This window comes from Canis lupus, chromosome 9 (genome assembly GCF_003254725.2).
Source record: "Canis lupus dingo isolate Sandy chromosome 9, ASM325472v2, whole genome shotgun sequence".
Classification (NCBI taxonomy): Eukaryota; Metazoa; Chordata; class Mammalia; order Carnivora; family Canidae; genus Canis; species Canis lupus.
Window position 1 is genome coordinate 6,506,731 of NC_064251.1, and position 24,383 is coordinate 6,531,113.

Below are 24,383 nucleotides of genomic sequence, written 5' to 3' on the forward strand. Positions count from 1 at the left end.
GGCAGTCAGGCATAATGGGCTCTGAATGTCATCCTGAATTAAGAGAAGAGGGTGGGGAGTTCGAGACTTCAAAGGGAAGGAATACAATTCATAGGAAAATGAAAACCAGTAAGCGTCTGGTAGGCAAACATTTGCTTGCCATGTAGTTGGGGTAGTCACAGAAAATTTAAATTTATTTTATTTATTTATTTATTTTATTTTTTAGATTAAAAAAATTATTTAGGGCAGCCCCGGTGGCTCAGCGGTTTAGCACCTGCCTTCGGCCCAGGGTTTGATCCTGGAGTCCCAGGATCAAGTCCCATGTCAGGCTCCCAGCATATTAAGACTCAGCGTCCTCAGGTAATTGAAGAACTGATGAACACAGGGAATTACTTTGGCAACCAGAGTCATAATTTCTTAGGCAGATACCTTAAAAGATAAAGAAATAGTTTTACTTACAATCTCTTATGGAAAGCAGATCAATAGTTCAAGAAAACTCTCTACTTTTAACAAAGAGAAAACAAAAACTTTGCACCAGTGCACTTTTGATGTTAAAACTAATTTCCTACATTAATTTATCGCAATCTTAGCTAGTATTGGCCACATATAAAATTTCTTTCTAAAGATCTTTTCTTCATAAACCTTCTTGCTCTTTCTGTTTTGCATTTAGATTTTGTCCTAAATGTTTCCTCTTGAAATAACTGGTCTCATGTTAGGACAAAATTATTTTCTTTTCCCTTCACAAATCTGTCTTTTTATTCTTCATAATTTTTCTCACCAACAGCACATATCCTACTTTCTTCACGTACAGAGGCGTTTCCCTTGTCATTTCCAGTAGTCTTAGTTATGTTTATCAGAAATCTTAATGCTTTGGAACCTTAATGTCCAGTGAAAACCAAGTTGCAAGCAAATGTGAGTTCAGTTACATCAATCTTTAAATTGGCAAATTGATGAATATATTTTATAATTTAGAAATGTGTTGTTTTCACAATACAATCTTTCAATAAAGCTTGAAACCTGTTCATTAAGCAGATAAACCTTTGTTCATTATTTTATCTTGCTTACATCTGTTTAATTTACTTGTTTTTAACAATTATGCCCAGACTGCCCCTAAAACTTTATGAGGCATTAAGTAAAAATCAATGATTATTTTAAGGTTTCTTTTTCTCCTAGTCACTTCGCAAGAGAGATGCCATGAACTTGTTTGACTCTTAGTAAACACAAGCCGAGTAAAAGTTTTATATTTAATGCTGGTAACTCTAAAGACGTATCTATTTTAAATAAACCAAAACCTTAAATTAGCTTTAGTGCTGTAAATTTTCCCAGATGGTATGAGCCTGAAAAACATTTGGGTGAGTTTTACCTTTGTGAGTTTAGAATGCCCAATGCTTAGGGTTGCTTCCCTTCAAAGTAACTAAATTGAGCTCTTTTGCAAATTAATTTTAACAATACCTCCCTTTGGGAGAGAAAACATCTCACATATATAACATGCATGGATACACACACACACAAAATACACAGAAAAGATGCACAGAAAATCTTATTTTTGTTTTGACTAATATTTGTGAAGAGGACATTATAGGCCCAATTTTTAAATACTTCCTGTTTGTTCTTTATTGTATGTTTATGAAAAACTTTCCACTAAGTTTCCATTTCCCTCTTTTCCTTCTTGTTTTTTTCTTCTTTAGTCTCAGAGATTGTAGGCTGTGTTTAAATTTCAAAGATATGAGAAGCTTTATGATTTCAAGGGACAGAGAAAGAATGTAAAATTTTTTTTCTTGAATTTCAGGGTAATTGCTATATAAAATTTACCATTTGAAAAAATTAAAGAACATTTTTGTTCCAATATCCTGATCTTTTGTAAATTTTACAAACATCTTGAGAGGAATAGGCAAGGCTTGGAGATTGATAGAGCTAGGTGGGCTTTAACTTGTTTCTACAGTTGTAATTCTGGTTTTGTAGAAATTTCTTTTTTTTTAAATTTTTATTTATTTATGATAGTCACAGAGAGAGAGAGAGAGAGAGAGGCAGAGACACAGGCAGAGGGAGAAGCAGGCTCCATGCACCGGGAGCCTGACGTGGGACTCGATCCCGGGTCTCCAGGATCGCACCCTGGGCCAAAGGCAGGAACCAAACCGCTGCGCCACCCAGGGATCCCATGGTTTTGTAGAAATTTCTACAAAAAAAGAGCAGTTGTTCTTCATTCCCCAAAGACCTGGATTACACCCTGAATATCAAGTCACTGCTCCAACTTGTTAGCTAAATTTGCTTTTTTAATCAGAGAGAACTTTAACTAAAAATGGAAACCAAATTATTTATGACTTTGTATAGCCTGTCTAACGCTTTTAATAAAGGTAAAAGCATTTTTTTGTGAATATGCAATGTAACTTTGGCTTCTATTACCCCTGAATACTGTCCTCCTTCAACTGATAATTTATAGGAGGACATAGGAGAAATTTTGGTCATTTGTCTCCTCTGTGAAGAGAGGGTTGTAAATATGGTCAAATAATATTTGTAATTCCTCTCTAAATCGGTTGAAGTATCTGAAAGTAGAGGTAAAAGGACGTTATAATTTAAAAGCTCTGTTGCTGTCCAGAGGACATGAATTTTTTGTGGTGAGGTGTCCAGGATACACCTGCAAACATACTGTATTAGAATTCTTGAGGAGGGCAGAGCCTGAGTACAGGGCCCTGGAAGGTAGGAGCAAAGGAAGCCTTGTTGCCAGTCCCAGGCACTGTTGTCAAATTCACTTTTGGGCTTTCAGCATTTATAGGAGCAACCTGGGTACTTTGAACCTAGAGGTCAGGCCAGAGTGATCTTTGTGAGTTTTGTAGGGAAAGGGAAGTTAATACAGGCATTGAGGCCAGAGTTTAAGGGGAAACACAACAAACAAACACAGAATAAAGAGACAAACCAGAAACCAGACTCTTAACTCCAAAGAACAAAGGGATGCCTCCCAGAGAGGACGTGGGTAGGGGGCTGTGTAGAATAGAGGAAGGGCATGAAGAGTTCACTTACTGTGAGGAATACTGACTAATGTATAGAGGTAAACAAACAAACAAACAAACAAAAAACCAAGACTAATGCCAGTGAAAAACTCAATGAAACTAAAACAAACAAGGAAGAGACAAAGGGGAATTTACAAAGATGTGGATGTTTATACTTGTCCTAAAGTTGAACTTCTTCTATCTTGTCAAGGGAATCCTTAAGGCTAGCCATGATACATGATACTAACAGGACAATTGAGAGCTCTTTATAATATATATATATCTTTTCAAAATATAGCCAATTGAAAGGATCCATCATCTGGCCATTGATGGGCAGGATCTATTACTAGCAACCCAAACCAATAAGCCTTTTTGTGGCTTAACCCAGGACACAAGAGGTGTCTAGAGAGGGCATAGTTGGTGCAGTCTCCATGATCCAGAAGATTACTCCCAAAATTCTGTTAAGAAAGCAAAGGCCTTTAGTACACAGGCAGTAAAGGCAGTATAGTGGAAAGAGTGTTTGCAGTCTCCCATGAAAATATGAGACTCCTCCCCTCACAGATCTCTAATCTGTGACATCACATGGGTGCTTCTGGAATGGGACTTTCCAGCACTAACAAGCAATGAGGGTTGAGACCACAAAGGTTCTCATGGGCTGGAACCTCTCATGACAAACACCGCTGAGAACTGGCACAACCTGACAGAGAGAAAGAGACTTGGATGCCCACTCTAGTCCACTGGCACCAAGGTGTCTCCTGGTGAGTGCACCCTCTAGATGGGGGAGATCAAAGAAAATATTGTCACTGGTCGTGAAGCCAAACTCTTAGGACATAGAAGAAAACCAGAGGAAAAATCTACCAGGTTGATCTAAGCCTTGAGTATCTTGGAACCAAAATAACATCTAGGAGGAATGTGTCACGGGGTTGAGTACTGTGTGTTGTGTGTCCACCAGTTTTGCTGCTTTGGCTTCCATAGTGGAACTCAGCAACAGATAACAAACAACATAAATGACATAGACCAAGGAAAACAGAGACCACCTCTGGGATGAAATGATCAGTAACTAAAGAGTATTCAACCGACCTGAACCAAACAGTCCCTGAGCCCAAGGAACTGGTTCCACAATATTTTCTCTTGCTGATCTAAATTGAGAAAGAGAGGAAAAGGACTCTGATCACTCTTGCTTCCTCTGCCTGAGCAGATAGCAATTCCAGGACGCTGACATGGGGAGCAATCTTACCTGCCACAGGCTCTCTGTCGGATGTCCCAAGAATGTCTCACCTGCAGCGCCATCGGGGGTGGGTAGTGTTCTTCTAGTTAAAGAATCCTACTGACTACACCAAGTGTCTGAGAGCGAGAATGTCACACCCCATTCTTGGGGGGCAAGAGTACTTGTCCCATTCAAGGTCCTTCTGGCTAGACCAACAATCAAATTGACATGAGACATTACCAGGAGAAATCAAATTTAATAGCACATGTGTGGGGAATCCACACACACATGGCAGTCAAGCATCATGGGGTACAGATGTCATCCTGAATTAAGAGAGCGGTTTGAGGTTTGAGACTCCAAAGAGAAGGAAAGCAATTCACAGGAAGAGGAAAACCAGTAAATGCTTGGTAAACAAATATTTGCCCTGCCGTGTAGTTGGGCTACTCAGATAAAATTTATCCTTGGCAATGACCCTTATTCTGCAAAGACTCTGCAACTGAGAATGCTCTATGTAGATAAGGGAGGGGCAAGAGTTTCCCTGGAGCTGCCCGTGTTTTTGAAGGCCTTCAGCTCAGAGTAATCTTCATGCCAAAGTGGCCCATCTAGGGGCCGCCTGCCTTCAGCCCCTGGACCTGTTTGTGTTCACGTGTGAGGGCTGAGCCTTCTGTGATTGGGGGTCTCAGCGAACCCTGGGGTTTCCACCTGAGACAAAGAATTTATGAAGGTGTGGAGGGGGGGCAGGAACATAGGCTTCCCTTCAAACTTTTCCCTCCCACCCTTTCTCAGGTTCTACTGCGGTGTAATTTGATAAAATAAACCTCACCCACTTAAAGAGCACAGTTTGAAACGTTTTTCTTCTTGTCTTTAGTACTTCTCAAATTTTACATGTGGTACAATTTTGTGGTGGATTTCAGTTCTACGTGTTAAACACACACACCATTTCAGGGAACTACCATCACAAACATACAAAGCAATGCTATCCCCTCCCCAGAAGGGTCTGTAACTAGGACTTCCGTTTCTCTGTTGGCAGGCAGTCCAGCTGCTGAGGTTAGGACTTCAAGTGCTGATGTGGTTTCCGTGGGCTGTGCTGCCACGTGTGCTGGCTCAGCTCTATGGAGCCCTGCAGGTGTTCCTCCGAAGTGCCCTGCGTGCACCCTCCAGGGGTCGGCCTGTGACTGGCGGCGATCTTCCCTCAAAGCTCTCTAAGTGGGTGCTCCCTCAGGGGCTCTGGTCAGGTGTATACAGCTGGAGTGAGAGACTGGGAGGTCTATGAAGTTAAAGAGCTTCCTGGGGATTGAGAATAGTTCTTTCTTGATCTAGGTGCTGGTTTATAGGTGTGTTTTATTTGTGCAAATGTATTGGGCTGTGCATTTCTGATGTGTGCACTTTCTGTGTATCTTTTACACTCCAATACAAAGGTTTTAAATTTTACCGGGGGGAGGCCTGAGTGGCTCAGCGGTTGAGCACTTCCTTCAGCCCAGGTCATGATCCTGGAGTCACGGGATCGAGTCCCACATCAGGCTCCCTGCATGGAGCCTGCTTCTCCCTCTGCCTGTGTCTCTGCCTCTCTCTCTCTCTCTCTCTCTCTCTCTCTCTGTGTCTCATGAATAAATAAATAAATAAAATCTTTAAAAAAATAAAATAATAAAATAAAATGAATTTTACTGGGAAACCTCTCCAAACCATTATACTCTGTTTACTTAATTCTTTAAATATAGCTTTCTTAATAGGGGGACACCCCAGTAGCTCAGTCCATTAAGCAGCCAATTCTTGATTTCATCACAAGTCTATCCCCCAGGAGGGTCTTTAACTTCATAAAATATTTGGGGAATCCAAGGCAGCTAGAGAGGATGTTAGAGGCCACCTTCAGCCTTCTTCATTTAGAAGACCTCTCTTTTCTCTACCAAGAAGGCATAGGCTGTAGGTCAAGAAGGGATGGAAGGCTCAAAGAAACTGGCACACTATGACACCCCTATTTCTTTCCCTTTTTAAAAGATTTTATTTATTTATTCATGAGAGACAAACAGAAAGCCAGAGACATAGGCAGAGGGAGAAGCTGGCTCCCTGCAGGGAGCCTGATGTGGGACTTGATCCCAAGACCCTGGGATCATGCCCTGAGCTGAAGGCACATACTCAACCACTGAGTTACTCAGGCATCCCTGATACCCCTGTTTCACATGCTGTGTTGTCCCCACATGCTCAGAGTCCCAATTATCTATGTTCTGGCTCATTCTCCATAACAATCAGGTAACCAACAACGATCAGTCATTTGAGGTATGTGTGGGATATAAGAGAGAAGGACCAAACCAGACCAAATCAACATATTACCACAGAGTGAGGAGAGTTTAAAAACCTCAGCAAGCAGAGAACTAAAAAAGAGCTTTTGAAATGAAAATATAATTCCTAAACTAAACATTTCAAGCAAGGATCGAAGAGATGTAAAAACACAAAACCAAACCAAATCTTCCCAAGAAGTAGAATTAACCTCTAACATAAGAGAAAAAGGAGACAGAGGAATTAACTCAGAGAGAAGAGGAAAGGAGGCAGAGGACAGAGGGAAGTGAGGACATGCGAAGGAAAAGGGGAGCCCTGTGGGCAAGTCACTTAGGAGGGCGTTAACATAAGCAGTTTGAGGGTGGGAAGTGGCCTTGGTCCACAACCAGCAGAAATAACCCAACAGATGGCAGAGGAAGTATGGAGGGCACAATGAAGCTGATAGGAAACAGTCACTTTTCCTTCCTTAAAATCTCCCTGTGGCATGTCTATGTCTGAGGAACTTAGAATCTCGAGGAGAAGCTTGAGGGTCAGATTCAGGATTGGACCAGGGCAAGGGCAGGAGTGGTGGTCTGGGATGCACTGAGGTGGGCTGCCTAGAAGGAGGGTTAGGATGGGGCTGTTTGTCCAGCAAGGCTGAGTGTGCGCCCTGAGCACTGCATTCTTCTCCATATGCAAATCCAATGTGTCCCTACCACTTCCTTGGACCACACTATGAGGGTCAGGTATCTGGGGCCTGTGGCACAGTTTCACTTAGATTGCTGGCAGCAGGCTTCCCAGCTCCTCAAGAACAGTGGCAAGTGGCACCCTGGCCAGTGGGACACTTTGTTTCCCTCATCATTGAGACAAATCATGCCAGTCATAGGCTCTCAAAATCTGGCACTGCACTGCCTTTCTCCTAATTATTGAAATTAGGAAATAACTGAAGAAAAAAAATAAGGGAAGTAGATGAGAGAAACTATAATAGAGAAATAGAAGGCATTTTTCCTTTGAGCTCAGTTTCAGTCCTGGAGGGCAGTGGGCATTATTAGCTGAGCACAAGGAAGACAACTCAGGCCGGCAGGGCAGGACATGTGGCTTCTCTCAGTTCTGTTGCTTCCTGTCATCCAAGGTGAGTGGGATGGGGGTTTCAGGATGGAGTACCTGCAGGGCAAGGGTTGGACATAGGGTCTCTCCTAGGGGAAATGGCAGGGTCTTTCACTCATTCAGACATTTTCTCATTCAAATTATATTTTAAAATTTTTTTGCTACCTGAAAGGTACTAAGTTAGGTATTGGGGGAAAGAAAATAAAAATAAGTAACACAAGTGTCTATTTTCTACAGCACCATTCTCCATCCCTGGCAGATAGATGGATAGACAGATGATGGATGGATGCATAGATGGATACATGGACGGATGGGCAGATGATAGGTAGATACACACAGGCACACATATATACACATATACCAAACATTAATTCCTGAGAAATATTTAAGGAGCCAGATCTCAGGCTGCAGCTGGCAACCACTCAGTCAAGCGGGGTTCAGACATCTGGATCATTTAAAAGCCTGCACAACTGGTCTTGACTTGTAGCTAGAGTCAAGATCATCTCTTCTTAAAAGCTCAGAGTAGAGGGAGGAAGACAGGCAGCAAAACCTGGGTGTGATAAGCTCTCTGGAGAGTTACTCAACACCGGAATTCAGACTGTTTGAGTCTTTCTCTGGATAAGCCAAAGACCAGAGCCTCATCCAGTTATTTCAGCTCAACAGCCAAGACAGAATGAGCAGTGTCACCAGGGAGGGAAGACCAGAGATGAGAAGATATCTATTTCTGGGTTGGATGTCAAATCCGTGGGGGCAGCTGATGCTTGATGCTCTAAGGAGGCAGGAGCAAGGTCCATGGCCCCCCAGCTCTGTTCTTTCTCCTTCTCCAGAAACACAGGGCTTAGGGCAAGCTGCAGAGAGTGTCTCCTCTGGGAAGGAAGTCATCATGGGAAATGAAGTGAACCCATTTACTTATCCGTTGACCTCTTTAAGATACGTATAGAGGTAAAACATTCTGATGGGGAGAGTCTTATGCAGAACACCTATTGGGAAAATGGGTGTCTTACTATTTTCTTAACTTGGAAGTTCATGTGCATAAGAGGGCTGCATATGCATATGAGTCATAAGAGTAAAAGACCACAGGCTTAGTGGCTTAAACTAGAGGAATTTCTTTTCTCACAGTTCTCAATGCTGGGCCATCCAAATTGAGGTGCAAGCAGATTCAATTAGTGATGAAAGCTCTCGTTCTGGGTTTCAGGCAGCCACCTTCTCACAGTGACCTCCACCTTGTGCCCAGGCAAGGAGAGACAGGGAGATCAGGAGACAGAGACAGAGAGAAAGAAGGAGAGAGAAGCTCTCAGGTGACTTTTCTTACAAGAGCACCGATCCCATCTTGACGTCCCCGTCACAATCTCCTCTAGCCCGAATGACCTCCCAAAGGCCCCATCTTCCAATACCATCCCGTTAGAGCTTACAACTTCAACAGAGGAATTTAGGGATAACACAAACATTGTCCTCGACAATCTAGAGGCAGAATTGATCAAGGGGTGAACAGCGCTAGCTCATCTGTTGTCACTTTGACATCACTACCACCCCCTCTAAGTCCTCTTCTGCATCACTGCCCCAAACCTGGGAATCACCTTTCCTCCAGTCCCCTTCCTTCAATGGGCTGGAGTTTGTCCATGGAAGCAGGTGTCAGAGATTTAGAGGGCGGGAGAACAGCCTCACTCTCTGGAGGCAGCTAAAGTGGCTTGGGTAGATGACAGATTCAGAGTGGCTTCCTGTCACATACCCAGGAACCTTTACTCTGCTGGTGGAGACTGAAGATAATTAGTGACATTTTCTCAGAGAATTTTCAGAATCACAGCAGATTCTTATGGACTCTTGAGAAAACCCATCCTGGGACTTCGGCTGCAAACACAGCATCACCTTCCCTCACCATGAGTCAGTACAGATACTAGTATATGACTGCTCATAGCAAGATTTTCGCTGGCCAAAAAGTCAAACGACCCATGATTCATCAGCTGGTGAACGGATAAGCTAAATGTGGCCAGTCCCTGCCATGGACTGCAGTGCCCACACGTGCTATCACATGGATGAGCCTTAACACACATTACACTAAGTAAATGAAGCCAGACAAAAAGGTCATAGATTGAAGGATTCCATGTATAAGAAGTGTCCAGAATAGAGAAATCTATAGACAGAATGTAGATCCGTGGTTGTGGAAGGCTTCAGGTAAGAGGGAAGTGGGGAATGACAAGGGATACAGGGTTTCCTTCTGCAGTGACAAAATGTTCTGGAATTAGAGGAGATGGTGGCACAACTTTGTGAAAGTCCTAAAACCACCTAAAGCTACACTTAAAATTCGTGATATGTGAATTATATCTCAACCTATAAAGTCAACAAAAGTAAACTCTGAGCCTTAAAATGCTTTAATTTGTTTTAGAAAGGGAGAAAATTCTCATTGTCTTTAACTTAACAGTTGGAAAAAGAGCACTAGTGGTATTCTTGAGAAAAGAAGATGAATAAAATTATACATATGAGAAAGTAATGACAGGAAATAAAAACAGAAACACGAACTAATCTCAAAGCTGGTTTAATGGGGAAAAAACATGGAGGAGAGGAGGAGAAACAGGAGGAGGACATCCCACAGCAGGTGTAATCCACCTAAATCAGACGGTGCATGTGGTTTGAATGTGTAATTAAAACAGAGGCAAACATTTTAATTATAAAAGCATACTTGCTAAGTGTAGAGGTTTATGCTAATAATGCTCTGTGAAATAGATTAACTTTCTGGGAAAAGGAACCAAACCAATAGAACAGATTCAAGAACCATCAAAGAATTTGAATAGTCGATATTCAGGGGAAAACAATTTCATGTAATCAAGAATTTGTCCCAATAATGAATTTGCCAGATAGTTTTGTAGATAATTTTTAGGATTCTAAAGACACAGAAATTCCTTTGTTCTCTTTATGTGCTGATCACCAGTATTTTCAAGTTGAGAGTTTCTGAGCCAAATCCAGATACCTGGCTACTCAAGAATAATGAAAACATCTAAAACCACAGAGTCCACATCTTGAATGAGGAGACTGGGCTGAAATGGACTGGGGCCGTGCTTTCCCCTGGGTCATTTGCTCTCCAGGTGACATTGGCCACGGGGAAAGGGGTGGATTATAGGAAGTTGTCACTGCTCAGTGTGGACATTTTTGTTTCAGTGAGATGGATAGTTGTGCGCTTAGGGGATTTTTGTGATGGCTTTGACCCAGTGGAGTTTTGAAGGACAAAGGTCTGTTTTGTGGAAAGTGTATCGCCTCTTTGACTGTTACTCAACTCATCAGGCACTTGGGCTTATTGGAGTTATTTGTGATGCAGGAGGCTGTGGGTCTGCCTCCAGGGGGTGGGGTGGGGTGGTGACAGGCACCTGGGTTTGTGTTTTTCAGGCTCACCTGCCCTCATGGCAGTGTCCGATGCAGTGAGTGGCCCAATGCGGGGCTCACTGACTGTGCAGTGTCGCTATGAACCCGGATGGGAGACTTACAATAAGTGGTGGTGTCAAGGAGCTGAGTGGAAAAGCTGCCATATCCTTGTTCAAACTGATGGATCAGAGAGGGAAGCAAAGGGTGACCGAGTGTCTATCAAGGACAATCAGAAACTGCGTGTGTTCACTGTGACCATGGAGGAGCTCAGGTGGAACAATGCAGACACCTACTGGTGTGGGATTGAGAGATCTGGAACTGACCTTGGGGTTGAAGTTAAAGTGACCATTGACCCAGGTAAGAGTATTTGTGTGTGTGTGGATGCGTCTCTTCAGAACGTGCTCTGTCCTGGTCCCTGAGGTTCCTCTCCAGTGACTTAAGTGTCATTTGGAGAGAATTGTCACACAGGATGGTTGAGTCCTGAGTTCTCCAAGAATCCCAGGTGACCCCTTGGGTTGGGAGGGACAGAGCTTCTCTCAGATGCTCTCATGGCTGCTGTCCTGTCCTCGAGGAAAAGATCAAGCCTTTCTGTTTCTCTGCACAGTGCAGTGCCTAAGTTTATTGCCCACAGAGATCAAGGTGATGGTCCCAGTTTCAGCCTATGGGCCAAAGGGATCATCTTCCATGGGACCCAGAGACCCCAATTCTTGCCAATGCCTTCCTGGACCTCTAGTGCCCACGTGTCCCTGCTCTTTCTGGAGTTTGGGGCCAGGACTTTAGACTGGCTCTTCCTACCCCCTGTTCCATACCCAGTCCGAGAGGGAAGAGGCCCAGCACAGTGCGCGAGCTGTGGTTGATTCCTGAGGTCCAGGAAGGCCTCCCCAGTCAAAAACCTGTTTAAATCTGTCAAATACTTTTTCTGCATCTATGAGATGACCATACCATTTTTTTCATTGACTCAATTAATGTCAATTAATATTATAATATTAATATAATATTAATATTATACTTACTGTTTTTCTCATGTTCAAACAATTTTATGTTCTTGGGATAAAGTTCTCCTGCAGAAAATAGAATAGTACCATCTGCAATGTATTATTGTTGGTGATGATGTACTATCTTTCTTCTATATCCTTGGATTCAACTTGCTGTATTTTTGTTGCAGACTTTTGCATTTGCGTTGAACAGTGATTTTTTTTTTTTTACTTATAATATTTCTTTTTTGTACTGCGCTTGTCAGGTTTTGGCATCAAGAGTATGCTACTCTCATTAAGTTGATTTGGAATTGCATCCTGTTTTCCTATGTCCTGGAATTTTTTTGTGTAAGACAGACACTGCTTTCTTAAATGTTAGCGGATATCTCCATTGAAGCTCTATGGGCCTGGAGGTTTCTTTTGGACAGGTTTTATTTTATTCATACTTATTTATTTTAAGTAAGTTCTCTAGCCAACGTGGGGCTTGAACTCAAGACCTTGAGATTAAGAGTCACAAGCTGTGCCCACTGAGCCAGCCAGGTGCCCCTTGGAGAAGTTTTTAATAATGGATGTGATTCTTTTAAATAGGCATAAGATGATTCTGGTTCTCTATTTCTTTTTGTACCTCTTTTATCATATCACTTTTTTTTGCTAGAAATTGGCTTATTGCACCTAAAGTTTCAAATTTATTGGCATAAACTGGTTTAGATATCCTTTTATTATCCTTTCCCCTTATTAACTCTCCTTTTTTAATAGGCTCAGAATATTGTGTGATGTGTCTGTTTTCACTCCTGATATTGATTATGAAGACCTATCCTTTTATCACAAATATCTTGCTAGGATTTTTAAATTTTTTATTATTTTAAAAAAGATTTTGTTTATTTATTCATGAGAGACAGAGATAGAGGCAGAGACATAGGCAGAGAGAGAAGCAGGCTGTCTTCAGGAAGCCTGATGTGGGACTCCATCCCAGGATTCTGGATCAAGACTTGAGTCAAAGGCAGATGCTCAACCAATGAGCCACTCAGGTGGCCCTAGGGTTTTGTTTATTTTTAAAGAACAATTGTTGCCTTTTTGGTCTTCTCTATTTTATATTTTCTTTCTAATTCATTAACTTTTTCTTTTTTTCATTATTTACTTGCTTCTACTTTCCTCTGCAAGTGATCGTGCAGTGTCACTATGGCCCAGGGTGGGAGACCTTTGTGAAGTCATGGTGTCCAGATGCTGATTTGAATAGTTGTGCCATCCTTGTTCAAACCACTGGATCACAGCTGAAGAAGAACCAGCTGTCCATCGATCAGAAAAAGCAAACATTCTCCATGGCCATATGGGGAGAGTAAAACAACTTTTGAGAACAAATCTGCTGTTGTTTTTCTGAGGTGCTGCCCAGGCGTTTTACAGTATGGCAACCCTGCTCACACCCAATATCTAGAAGTTTAAATAAGTCCCAAAGCTTAGAATTCCTCCCTGAGTTCTTGCTTTGTTCTTTGTTCTTCCTGGGGCACCATTTAAAATAACCACTTAGATTTGATTGCATGAAGAATGAATGGCCTCCGCCCTAACCACTGTATATACAAGAGGAGCTACTACCTTGCTCTTGGTCTCCAGCTTGCTCCCGGTCTGGGATGGAGGACTGCCTTTCCCCCAGGCTTATTGGGTGCCTCTCCCCTAGATCTGTAGACAATAAACTTCGTGCCTCTACTTTCTTTTGTTCCTTTCTTTGTTCCTCAAAGAGTTAAAAATAGAGCTACCTTATGACCCAGCAATTGCACTGCTGGGGATTTGCCCCAAAGATACAGATGCAGTGAAATGCCGGAACACCTGCACCCCAATGTTTATAGCAGCAATGTCCACAATAGCCACACTGCGGAAGCAGCTTCGGTGTCCATCGAAAGATGAATAGATGAAGAAGCTGTGGTCTATGTATACAATGGAATATTACTCAGCCATTAGAAATGACAAATACCCACCATTTGCTTTGACGTGGATGGAACTGGAGGGGATTATGCTGAGTGAAGTAAGTCAATTGGAGAAGGACAATCATTATATGGTCTCATTCATTTGGGGAATATAAAAAATAGTGAAGGGAATAAAGGGGAAAGAAGAGAAAATGAGTGGGAAATATCAGGGAGGGAGACAGAACATGAGAGACTCCTAATTCTGGGAAGCAAACAAGGGGTGGCGGGAAGGGAGGTGGGCGGGGGGTGGGGGTGACTGGGTGACGGGCACTGAGGAGGGCACTTGACGGGATGAGCACTGGGTGTTATGCAAATCGAACTCCAATAAAAATATACAAAAAGGAAAAAAAAAGAAAAAGTCTTGTGATTTAGTTTTGAATGAGTGAATGGGAAGAAGTTAAACCCAAAGGGCTGGGCATCCTGGACTTGCTGTTGCACTGTTGGCTGGTGGTGTGGGGGGTGAGAGCAATCTTGGAAAGCCCCAAAATGAGTCCAAACCCAGGAGTGGCTGATGATGGGTCAGAGCTGGAGTGTGGACAGCATCACAGGTGTGAAGAGGACAGATCTGAGTCCCTCATTTGTCCCATCTGGATGGAGAAGTCCAAACTGTCCCTGAAGACCTGCGCCTGAAGGACCAGGGAGGCTAAGGGACCAATGGAGGGACAGAAATGAACTGTTCTTGGGATCACTGGGTGAGTCCTCTGTCCTTGGAGGCCACCAAAGTAGATACAGGGACACGTGGCTATTTACATTGTCTCAAAGCTCCTCCCCACTAGCCACTCATTACTTACACATTGAAAAGGAGTAACTTCAATGAGTTTTGACAGATTTATAGCCATAACCTCCCAGTTGCCAGATATATTCTAAGTCTAGTGTTGGATTTAGCGTCACATGGGACCTTCTAGAATGCACAGGTCATCCTCTGACATATAAAACATTGAAATAGTGTCCCAACAAAATAATCTCAAAAGAGCTCAGGAAAGCTACAGATTTAATAGGAAATGCATAGAACAAACAGATGGGATGAGATCTGGATCTCAGGATGGTCCACCTGTCTGCAATCTTTAACATTCAGGCATTCTTTCTGCAGGAGGCACCGAATCAGCAGCAGGTGGAATGGGCAACCTCTGTACTCCTGGACCATCAGGGGTCTCTGGCCATTGGAACACTCAGGGGCTTTGGGATTTAATTCCAGTTTTATGGTTCCTGGTTGGTCTGGTCCTGTAAAAGCCATCATTGGCCAGAGTCCTGAATGATGTAAGAGGCCGTTATCCTTGGCAGAGCCACTGCAGGGTCCCAAGGAAGAGTGGCACCAGGAGGATCCACGCCGGAGGATTCTGGGCTACTATGGAGGAGGTCCCCGACCTGTGCAGAGCAGAGAGGGAACCAGTCTATTCCTGGGGTCAGGACAAGGGGAGTCCCCACCTAACAAGTACTCTTATTTCTCTTGGAAATGAAACCTCTGCCCATTCCTTGCTCAGAAGTCAGAGGGTGTGGGGGTGCCAATGGGACAGGAGCTGTGGTTCTCCTGCTCAGGCTGACTCTATTCTTCCCCTGGGTCCCCTGACTCCAGCTTAGCGACATCAGAGTACACAGCAGGAATCCAAGCAGGGACCCCTTCACAGAGGTCAGGAGCGCAAACCTGAGGTTGCAGAGCAGGACCCTGTGCAGAGGACACGGTGACAGGTGTGAGCTCCTTCTTAAGGCATGAGCTCCCTCTTCAGGGGCTGCCCAGCCCCTTCCTTCCTGACCTGATTCCTGAGCCCAGAGCTGCAGGCAGGCAGCCTTGGTCCCTGCCAGGGAAGCCCCTCTGAGGGCACAGACGTGCTGCCCAAGGCTCAATCTATAGGGGCCTCCCTGCAGGCTTAGCCTGGGGTCCAGCACCCATGGCCCCTGATTTCATCCTGCTTATGGCTGCTCCCCCACAATTCCCCTCCACCTCACCTGCAGGCCAGCCACGCCCAAGGCTTTTCTTGGTCTGTCTTTCTCATCCTACTTCTGTCCCACCTTGTGTCAGTTCTGCTCAACTTTGAAGCTCAAAACTAATATTCCCAATTTGAAGAGAAGAAATTTCCCGACCCTTGTTCATCTGGATATTTACCTTCTGGGTTCTCCTGGTAGGGGCCTCTCTCAGCTCTGACCCCCATGTGGTAGCACCCATGAGGTGTACTCTCTCTTACATCCTGTTTAGTGGACATGGGATCTAGGAGGACAATGGCCCTTGCTTACATGTGTCCCCCTGGTGGTCCCTCTCAGTGTCCAAGAGTCTGACCCCCTTCACCTCGGCCTCATTCCCTCCTCCCCCAGCAGGGTCAGGACTTGTGTAGGTCACCTTGCTCTGTCCTTCTACCTACCTTGAGCGTGTCGGGTCATGTGGATTTCACAGGTGGTGTTCTGGAGAGAGTGCATGCTGCTTTGCACTTCCTCAAAATATCCTTTAAGTCACTGTGCTCTTTTCACAAATTCCACTCCCTGTGGAGCTGCTGTCCCATCTCTCCACCCTACAGGCTTCTCCTATGCTTTTTGGTCTCCTAAAAGTTCTGCATCCTCCACTCCCCACTCAACAGAACAACTGGTCTCCAAACATCACCAGCAGGACACAGTTGGTTGTAAAGCATGAGCCAAGTGCCTCACCTCATTTAGGTCCAGACTCCAATCAAATCTCCAGGCCCTCATTCAGAGGGATACTGAGCACACTGCCTGGTGGAGTCAGGCTCCAAGGAATAGGGGACTTGAGACAGGAAGAAAGTATGACTGGAACTGGATGGGAACTGATGGAGGGAAATACGGAAGGTGGGACCCAGGGAGGGAATGCACTTTCACCCCGCCTCTGATGGGATGAAACTGGGGCAGAGGATTTGATCTTAGAAAGAACTAACTGATTCTTCTTTGGATACCTCTTTGATGATGCTCTTTGATGAAACAGCTAATTGATTATCTTTGAATGTTTCTTAGGAGATCAGCTTCAGATTGATAGCCCAGACCTTTTACCATGTTGGGAATATGAGAAAGCAGGAATCCCAGCTTCCCACTTCTTCCCAGCATTGCACTAGCTCTTGGGGATGGGAGGGCTGGAACCATAGAGCAGATACCCACCCTTGACTGTCTGTGAGTGGAATAACACCCTCCTCAGAGATGTCCTAACCCCCAGACCTGTGAATGTGGTAGGTTACATGGCAAGGGGGAGTGCATGATACAGATGCAGTTAAGATTCCCAACCAGCTGACCTAGAGATGGGGAGATTATCCTGGGCTATCCAGGTGGACCTTATGTGTCACCAGCTGTGTGTGTATAAGTGATGGAGCAGGGGAGAGCCAGTGTCACAGTAATGTGGTGTGAAGAGGACTCGACCACCACTGCTGGCTGTGAGGACAGAAGGGACCCCGAGCTGGGGGGTCTAGGGGTCTCTAGAGGCTGGAAAAGACAAGGAAGTGCTTTTCCCTTAGAGCCTCCAGAAGAGCCAGCCCTGCCAGCACCTTCACTTTAGCCCAGGGAGCCTCATGTCAGACCTCTGCTCTCTAGAACCTTACATCATCAAACTGGTTTGTCTTTTGCCACCAGGTTGGTGGTGATTTGTCTCAGCAGCCACAGGAAAGAACACAGAGCAGTTCCCTTCTGGTGTAGTTGAGGCTGGAACCACCTACACCTCTTTGGGGTCCTTGTGAGTTGGGAGGCAGGTCAGAAGGAGACCAGAGCCTTCTCTCCTGCCGCCCAGCTGAAGAACTTTGTTAGGTTCTTCCTGGGGAGCGGGGAGCTCTTTAAGTACTCAGAGGCATAAATGAGGGGGCCCAGGGCAGACGATGCTGATTCTCCCCTGCCAGGAAACCTCAGAGTGTCCAAGGGGTCCCTGACAGAGTGCCCCGAGGGGAGTGGTACAGGGCAACAAGGGGAAAGGTCTGCTGGGGTCCAGCTCTGCTCACCTGCTGCCGGGGTTGATCACGGGCTGACTGCTGGTGAGGCCCTGGTAGATGGAAGCAAGGTATGACTTGCCATTGTGGGTCTTGGCACAGTTTTGGGAAAGTCTGTTGGATCTGGTGCTAAACGCACAGAGCAGAGCATGGTGTGAGAGTGATGCAGGTGGCTCCCCAGGGCCATCACCTCTCCCCACCCCTAGGGATGCCGCTTTTGTTTTAATGCCACTGTTTAGCCACATTCGTCTATTTTTACATATTATTGGTTTTATAACATACTATGATTTCAATGCAGTTCGCTACCATGGGAGGCATGGGGGGTGGGGAGCTCTGTAGCAATTGCACTCAGCTCAATCTCTGTGTCCTGTCTGGCACAGCTGAGCACGTCAGAACCATGTTCCCACTCCTGGAGTTTCCATCAGCCAGGCCAGCTCCTTTCTGAGTCTCAGCCTTGCCTGACGCAGGCTGTGTGCCACCTGCCCTGAAATGATGTGACCCAGAGCGGCTGGCCCAGAGTTCCCCTGTCTCCCGCAGCTGCCCAGTACCCTCAGCCCGTATGTCTCCTCGGGTCCTCCCTGCTTCCCCAGGGCCTGCTTCCTTATTTCACCAGTCCTGCCAGCAAAGGCTGTCAGGTTGGAGGGTCCAGACTCCAAATCTCTGGCACCGTTCCTCCTGCCCTCCTGCACACATCCACCACCACGGTTGTCTTTTCAGTTAATATCAGCGTATCTCTCCACTACACATTTACACACCATATTTGCATATACTAAGTGAAGAGGCTTTTCTCTGCTTTATAAATGAGCTAATGAACGAGTAGCAGATACATTACCTACCTATTGTCTGTGTGTCTGTATGTTGGAGAGAAGGCTGTCTCTGGGGAGATTTGGGGGGAATGGTCCTAGTGACCCTGGGGCAGCTGGGGTGGAGCCCAGAATCATGGGAGCCCAGAATCCCCTCCAAGGCTTAGAGGCAGCAGAGAGGGGATCCCCACAGTTGGTGGAGCCTGCCTTTCTTTCTCTAAGAAATGGGTTCAGAGTCTCTCCCCTGCTGCTTTGTGCTTATGTGTCCAGAGGAGGGAGGGGGAGCAGGAGGGGGCAAGGAGAGGGGCTTGTCCTGTAGTTGAGACCATCAGGACCACAGTTTTCCTTTTTTTTTTTTTTTGACTTTATTTATTTGAGAGAGAGAGAGAGAACAGGTAGACAGATCAGCAGGCAGAGGGAGATGGAGAAGCAGGCTCTCAGCAGAGAGACTGATGCGGGACTCCATCCCAGAATCCAGAATCTGGGGTCCTGACCTGGGCTGAAAGCAGACGTTTAACCATTTAACTGACTAGGCCACCCAGGCTCCCCAGGAACACAGCTCTCTAGCACCCCACTCCTCCCTGCCTGCCTCGCAAGGCCCCACTCCACTTGGGTGTGCAAAAGGGTAGATGAGCCCGAGAAAATAGAAGTGCCCTTCCCTGTTTAAGACTGTCCTGGCCAAGGCTGTCCCTCATTGCTCCCTCTGGGGAGAGCAGATGGAGATATGCAGACATGCAAGAGCTCGCTCTTCCATCTTTCTAAGACTCATGGTGCCCCCCACACACACTGGCAAATGCCAACGCCCCCCCCCAGGCACAGCTGTAGTCTCAGGCAAGTTTAGAGACTCCTCTCCATCCATTAGGGAAGAGAGAAGAATAGTCCTGACTCCTCCATGGGTGAGTACCAGGGCCCCAGAGCACAGGAGGGAGTAGTGCCTACCTGGGTCGATAATCACGGAAAATTTGTACCCCAGATCTTTGCCAGTTTTCTCAATCCCACACCGGTAGGTGTCTGCATCATCCCGCCGCAGCTCCTCCAAGGTCATGTTGATTGTGCGTATGCCATGGTCATCCTGGATGGACGCTTGGCCTTTCTTCATCAGTCTCTCTGACCCAGTGGTTTTTACAAGGATTCTACAGGAATTCCAGTGCTTTCCGCGGCACCACCACTTCTTGTAGGATTCCCATCCTGAGGTGTACTTACAGTATGCCGTCAGTGTGCCTCCCTCTGGACCTCTCACCTCTGCTTTCTGGCAGATGAAGGAGTGGCCTAGAAAATAGAAACCCAACATTCATCTCCTTCTTCCTTGAGCCCATGGCTGGCCCTGGGCTCTGCTGGGGTACCTGGCTTTGCTCTGACGACCAGCCAGGAGCCTCTGCCCTCTGTGTAATCACCACATCCCACCTGTTCCTTTATTCCTTGCAGTATGTCTTGAGCTGTCCCCCTCTCTCTGCTGTCCCCCTTGGGGCTCCTAGTTGCCCAGTGCAGGGTCCTGTGCTTATTCCTCATCCTACTGACCACCCACCCCTCCCTTGACCTCTGTTAACTCTTCCCGGCAGCGCAGAACCCACCCTGCAGCCCCAGGTGTATTTCTAAATCCCAGAGCAGGTGAGACAGTGGCACCCTTTCCCCAGTCATCCCCTGTCACTCTAACCACCACCTACCTAAAATACCTCACTGTCTGAATCCACACATGACACACACACACACACACACACACACACACACACACACAGGTGATTGCTTGTTATTTTACCTACACATTTGCTCTTCTTTGTCTCCATATGTTCGCACAAGCTGATCCCTCTGTTTAAAATGTTCTCTCTTCTCTGATTGAAGGAACCAAACCCTTATATTCATCCTTCAAGGCTTGGCTCAAACAGTGTCTCTTCTAGGGTGTCTCTGCTTCCGCAGCCAAATGGGTCGTCCTGGTGCCACCAGAGCGCTTTGTCCCTGTCTCAGATGTTGCGCTTATGACACTGAACAGTGGTCTGGTCTTTGGCTCATCCAGACCAGAGACTCAGGCAACCTGATGTGTGGGGTTGAGCACCTCTCCAGAGATCCTGTCACACCTGGTTCTGCTGCCTGTCTTCCTCTCCATACTCTGAGCTTTTCAGCAGAGAGGATCTTGGTTCTAGCAACAACTCAAGGTCAGCTGTGCAGGTTTATAAATGATCCAGATGTCTGACCCCCTACCTTGACTGACTGGGTCTCAGCTGGAGCTTGAGCATCGAGGCTCCTTCAAAGCTCCTTAGGATTCATGCACTTATGTATGTATGTGTGTATATATGTGTGCATGTATGCACCTATCACCTATCTATATATTCATCTATCTACCTATCTTCCACCCATCCATGCATCCATCCATCCATCCATCACCTGTCTAGTGATCTATCTACCAGGAATGGCAAACAGTGTCCTAGAAAATAGACATAATTTTTATTATTTATTTTTATTTTCTTTCCCCAACACTAATATAGCACCTGTCAGGTAACAAAAACATAAAAAAAATTTTTTTAAATGAATAAGCATCTAGATGAGTGAAAGCCCTGCCATTTCCCCCCAGACAGACCGTGTCTGTGTTCCACCCAAGCCCCTGCAGGTATTTCGACCTGAAGCCCCCGTCCTACTCACCTTGAATGATGAGAAGGAGCAGAATCCAGAGCAGCTTCATTTCTCCCCTGCCTGGGTTGTCTCCCTGGTGCTCAGCTAATGCTCCGGGCCCTCCGGGACTGGAACTGAGCTCAGAGGCAAACTACCTTGTATTTCTCCAAGTTAATCTTTTATAGTTTCTCTCATCTATGTTTTAATTTTTTTCTTCAATTCCTTCTAATTTCATTAATAGGAGAAAAACAGTGACATTCTTTGGATCCTGTGACTGAGGTGTTGAGGTATCCCCTCTCCTTGCTCTGGCTTCTCACCTCAGCATCCCCTGGAGTCTGGCCCTGATGAGCTTCTCTCTGAAAAGGGTCCCTGCCCTCTTCTCTAGCACCACCTCCAGTCTCTGCACACCTACTTCCTGCTACCCCCATCCTCCAACCCAGATTTTGACTTCCATTGGGTATTGGTGCTTTTGTAGAGCTGTCTACCCTGTGAGTAGCTCAGATGTGCTCAAAATGCAATTTCTGGTCATCTCCATTCCTCAAGTCAATCTGTCTCAACATCTGGCCCATGGGCCCAGGGCCACCCTCTCCACCAGTGCACACCAGACTAGCCTTCCTAAGATAAAGCCCATGGGGCCTACTTCCTGCCACCTACCACCCTCAGAATGCCTTGTGGGGATAGTGGGGTAGGAGGTGGAGCAGCCAAGGGCTTTGCCAGCAGGAGGAGGAGAGGGTGCTGTGGGCCAGTCCCCAGAGTTCCTGTCTCCTTCAAGGTCCTTCTAGCTGCACCAAGAATCAAATTGACATGAGACAGATGAACAGGAGAAACTCAAAATTAATAGCATACACGCAGGGAATCCACATAGACATGGCAGTCAGGCATAATGGGGTCTGAATATTATCCTAATTAAGAGAAAGGGTGGGGGTTCAAGACTCCAAAGGGAAGGAACACAATTCACTGGAAGATGAAAACCAGTAAGCGTCTGGTAGGCAAACGTTTGCTTGCCATGTAGTTGGGTTAGTCAGAGAAAATTTAAATTTAAACTTCTCTGAAGTTTCACACGTTAAAAGTTGCACTGGTAGAGTGTTTCTTCCCATTGAAGTGGTCTATTAGTCTTGACATTAGGTCAGTTCAGGCAAATTCATTTCAGAAGGCAGCAATGCAGGTGCCTTCTCAACGTTAGGCCTATGGAGTAAGTCATCAGGTATTAAATAAGAAGCTTTTTTGGGGGCGCCTGGATAGCTCAGTGGTTGAGTGTCTGCCTTTGGCTCAGGTCGTGATCCCGGGGTCCTGGGATTGAGTCCTGCGTTGGGTTCCCTGCAGGGAGACTGCTTCTCCCTCTGCCTGTGTCTCTGTCTCTCTCTCTCTCTCTCTGTGTCTCTCATGAATAAATAAAAACTTAAAAAAAAAATAAGAAGCTTTTCTATGGAAATATTTCCCAGAAAAGTGGCCTAATTATTTATGTAAGTACAGCAAGCATAGCGTTTGACATAGCATTTCTGCTTTGCTAGAAATTTTCATAAGGAATCTCCAGATGAACGTCAACCACCTCTCAATGCCAGAAGCCAAGCCAAATACTTGCCATCACACGTTGCTGTAATGCCTCTAGATTTGGATGAATTCCTCTCTTCTCCCAAGTCCCTCAAACATCCTCCACCTGCCAGGAAGTGACCTTCTTTACTTACCTCGTAAACCTGTTGGGAACTCTGTAAGGAAGGTAGCAGTCTAGTATTTCCAAGGGGCTTTATCAGGTCACACTTGATTCTATGCACGTCTCCCCCAAATATGACATGCCAGTCCAAGCCCGGGTAATATAACCAGTGTTTCCAACTGTGTCCTACTATAAAGAGGACAGATTCTTACTAAACTGAAGCAAATAAATAGATTGCCATAAAAATAGAAGAATATTCACTGACATTTTCTGAACTCTAGAGGGTTCAGTTAAGGAGCAAAGGTAAATGTTTCCATTTGTTCAGAAAGGTATATTTTATCAAATTGTTAGCTTAAGAGACAAAGTTTCCTTAAATCTGTAAAAACAAAACAAAATTAAATTAAATTTAATTTAAAAAAACCAAAAAAACAAAAAACAAACAACAAAAAACAAAACAAAACAAAAAAATCTGTAAAAACAAAGCGTTAAAAAAAGGAACAATGTTTCAAACAAAAAGTCATATAGAATATAATTAATTATTCTCAAATTGTTCAGAATTGTGTTATTAATTTTGGTTCTGCTTGAATCCAGTTTTTGCACTAGTTCTGGAAATTTTCACTTTGTTCAGATTTATGGTCTTAAGCTTATCAGAAACCTGTACTCAGAGTTTTTCCCACGAATCTTGTTGAAAAGAAAGCATATTTTCACATTTATAGAGTCACTTGAGTACAAGTGTAACTATCTCTAAATGATGAAAGACTTAGAAATGGACAAGTTTGGAGATCTGCTTAGAGTTACTTCCAGTGCAGCAGACAAGAAAATCTGGTTATTTCTGTGACACACAACATTTTGAGATAATATCGCACCAGGACATCAGACTTCTAGGAGTTCCATATAATTTTTAGGATACAAGTTTTAATAACAGAAATTTGTGTCACTTATTTGGCAATGCTTCCCAGGGAAAAGTACCAAATAAGCCTCATTAGTTTAATTGGTCATAAAATCTCTGAAATGTTCCATGGGCTCTTTAGAACACCTCGATTGTGATCAGAAGACTTTATTTTAAAATTTGATTTTGGGAAGCGTGTCATAAAATGTCAAAAGGGTTTGAACTTCTGATTGAAATAGGGTCACAAATTATTTTTTTTAATTTTCATTTATTTATGATAGTCACAGAGAGAGAGAGAGAGAGAGAGAGGCAGAGACATAGGCAGAGGGAGAAGAAGCAGGATCCATGCACTGGGAGCCCGACGTGGGATTCGATACCAGGTCTCCAGGATCGCGCCCTGGGCCAAAGGCAGGCGCCAAACTGCTGCGCCTCCCAGGGATCCCTGGGTCACAAGTTATTATGAAAAAATATTTAAATTATTCTTTTAACCAAAGTGACAATAACAGAAACTCAAGGCAAGCACAGAAGGTTACATTGTTGTGAGCAAAATGTAACTCCTGTCATATTAAGACTCAGTATTCTTAGGTAATCAAAGACATGATAAGCAGAGGATATTCTTTTGGCAAACAGAATCGTGGTTTTTTTGGCAGATAACTTAAGGGATAAAGTTTTGCTGACAATTTCTTATGGAGGGCAGACAAATAGTTCA

General features: G+C 44.9%; 1 protein-coding gene across 1 annotated transcript; it reads left to right on the plus strand.

Annotated features, from left to right (window-relative positions):
• Window positions 1–7,400: 7,400 nt before the first annotated feature.
• On the plus strand, window positions 7,401–13,562 carry LOC112672763 (CMRF35-like molecule 7). The gene is made up of 3 exons (XM_025467899.3): window positions 7,401–7,558; window positions 10,912–11,244; window positions 13,023–13,562. Exons 1-3 carry the CDS (start codon window positions 7,519–7,521, stop codon window positions 13,199–13,201), a joined length of 552 nt encoding a protein of 183 aa, XP_025323684.3. The 5' UTR covers window positions 7,401–7,518; the 3' UTR covers window positions 13,202–13,562.
• The last annotated feature ends 10,821 nt before the right edge of the window (window positions 13,563–24,383 follow it).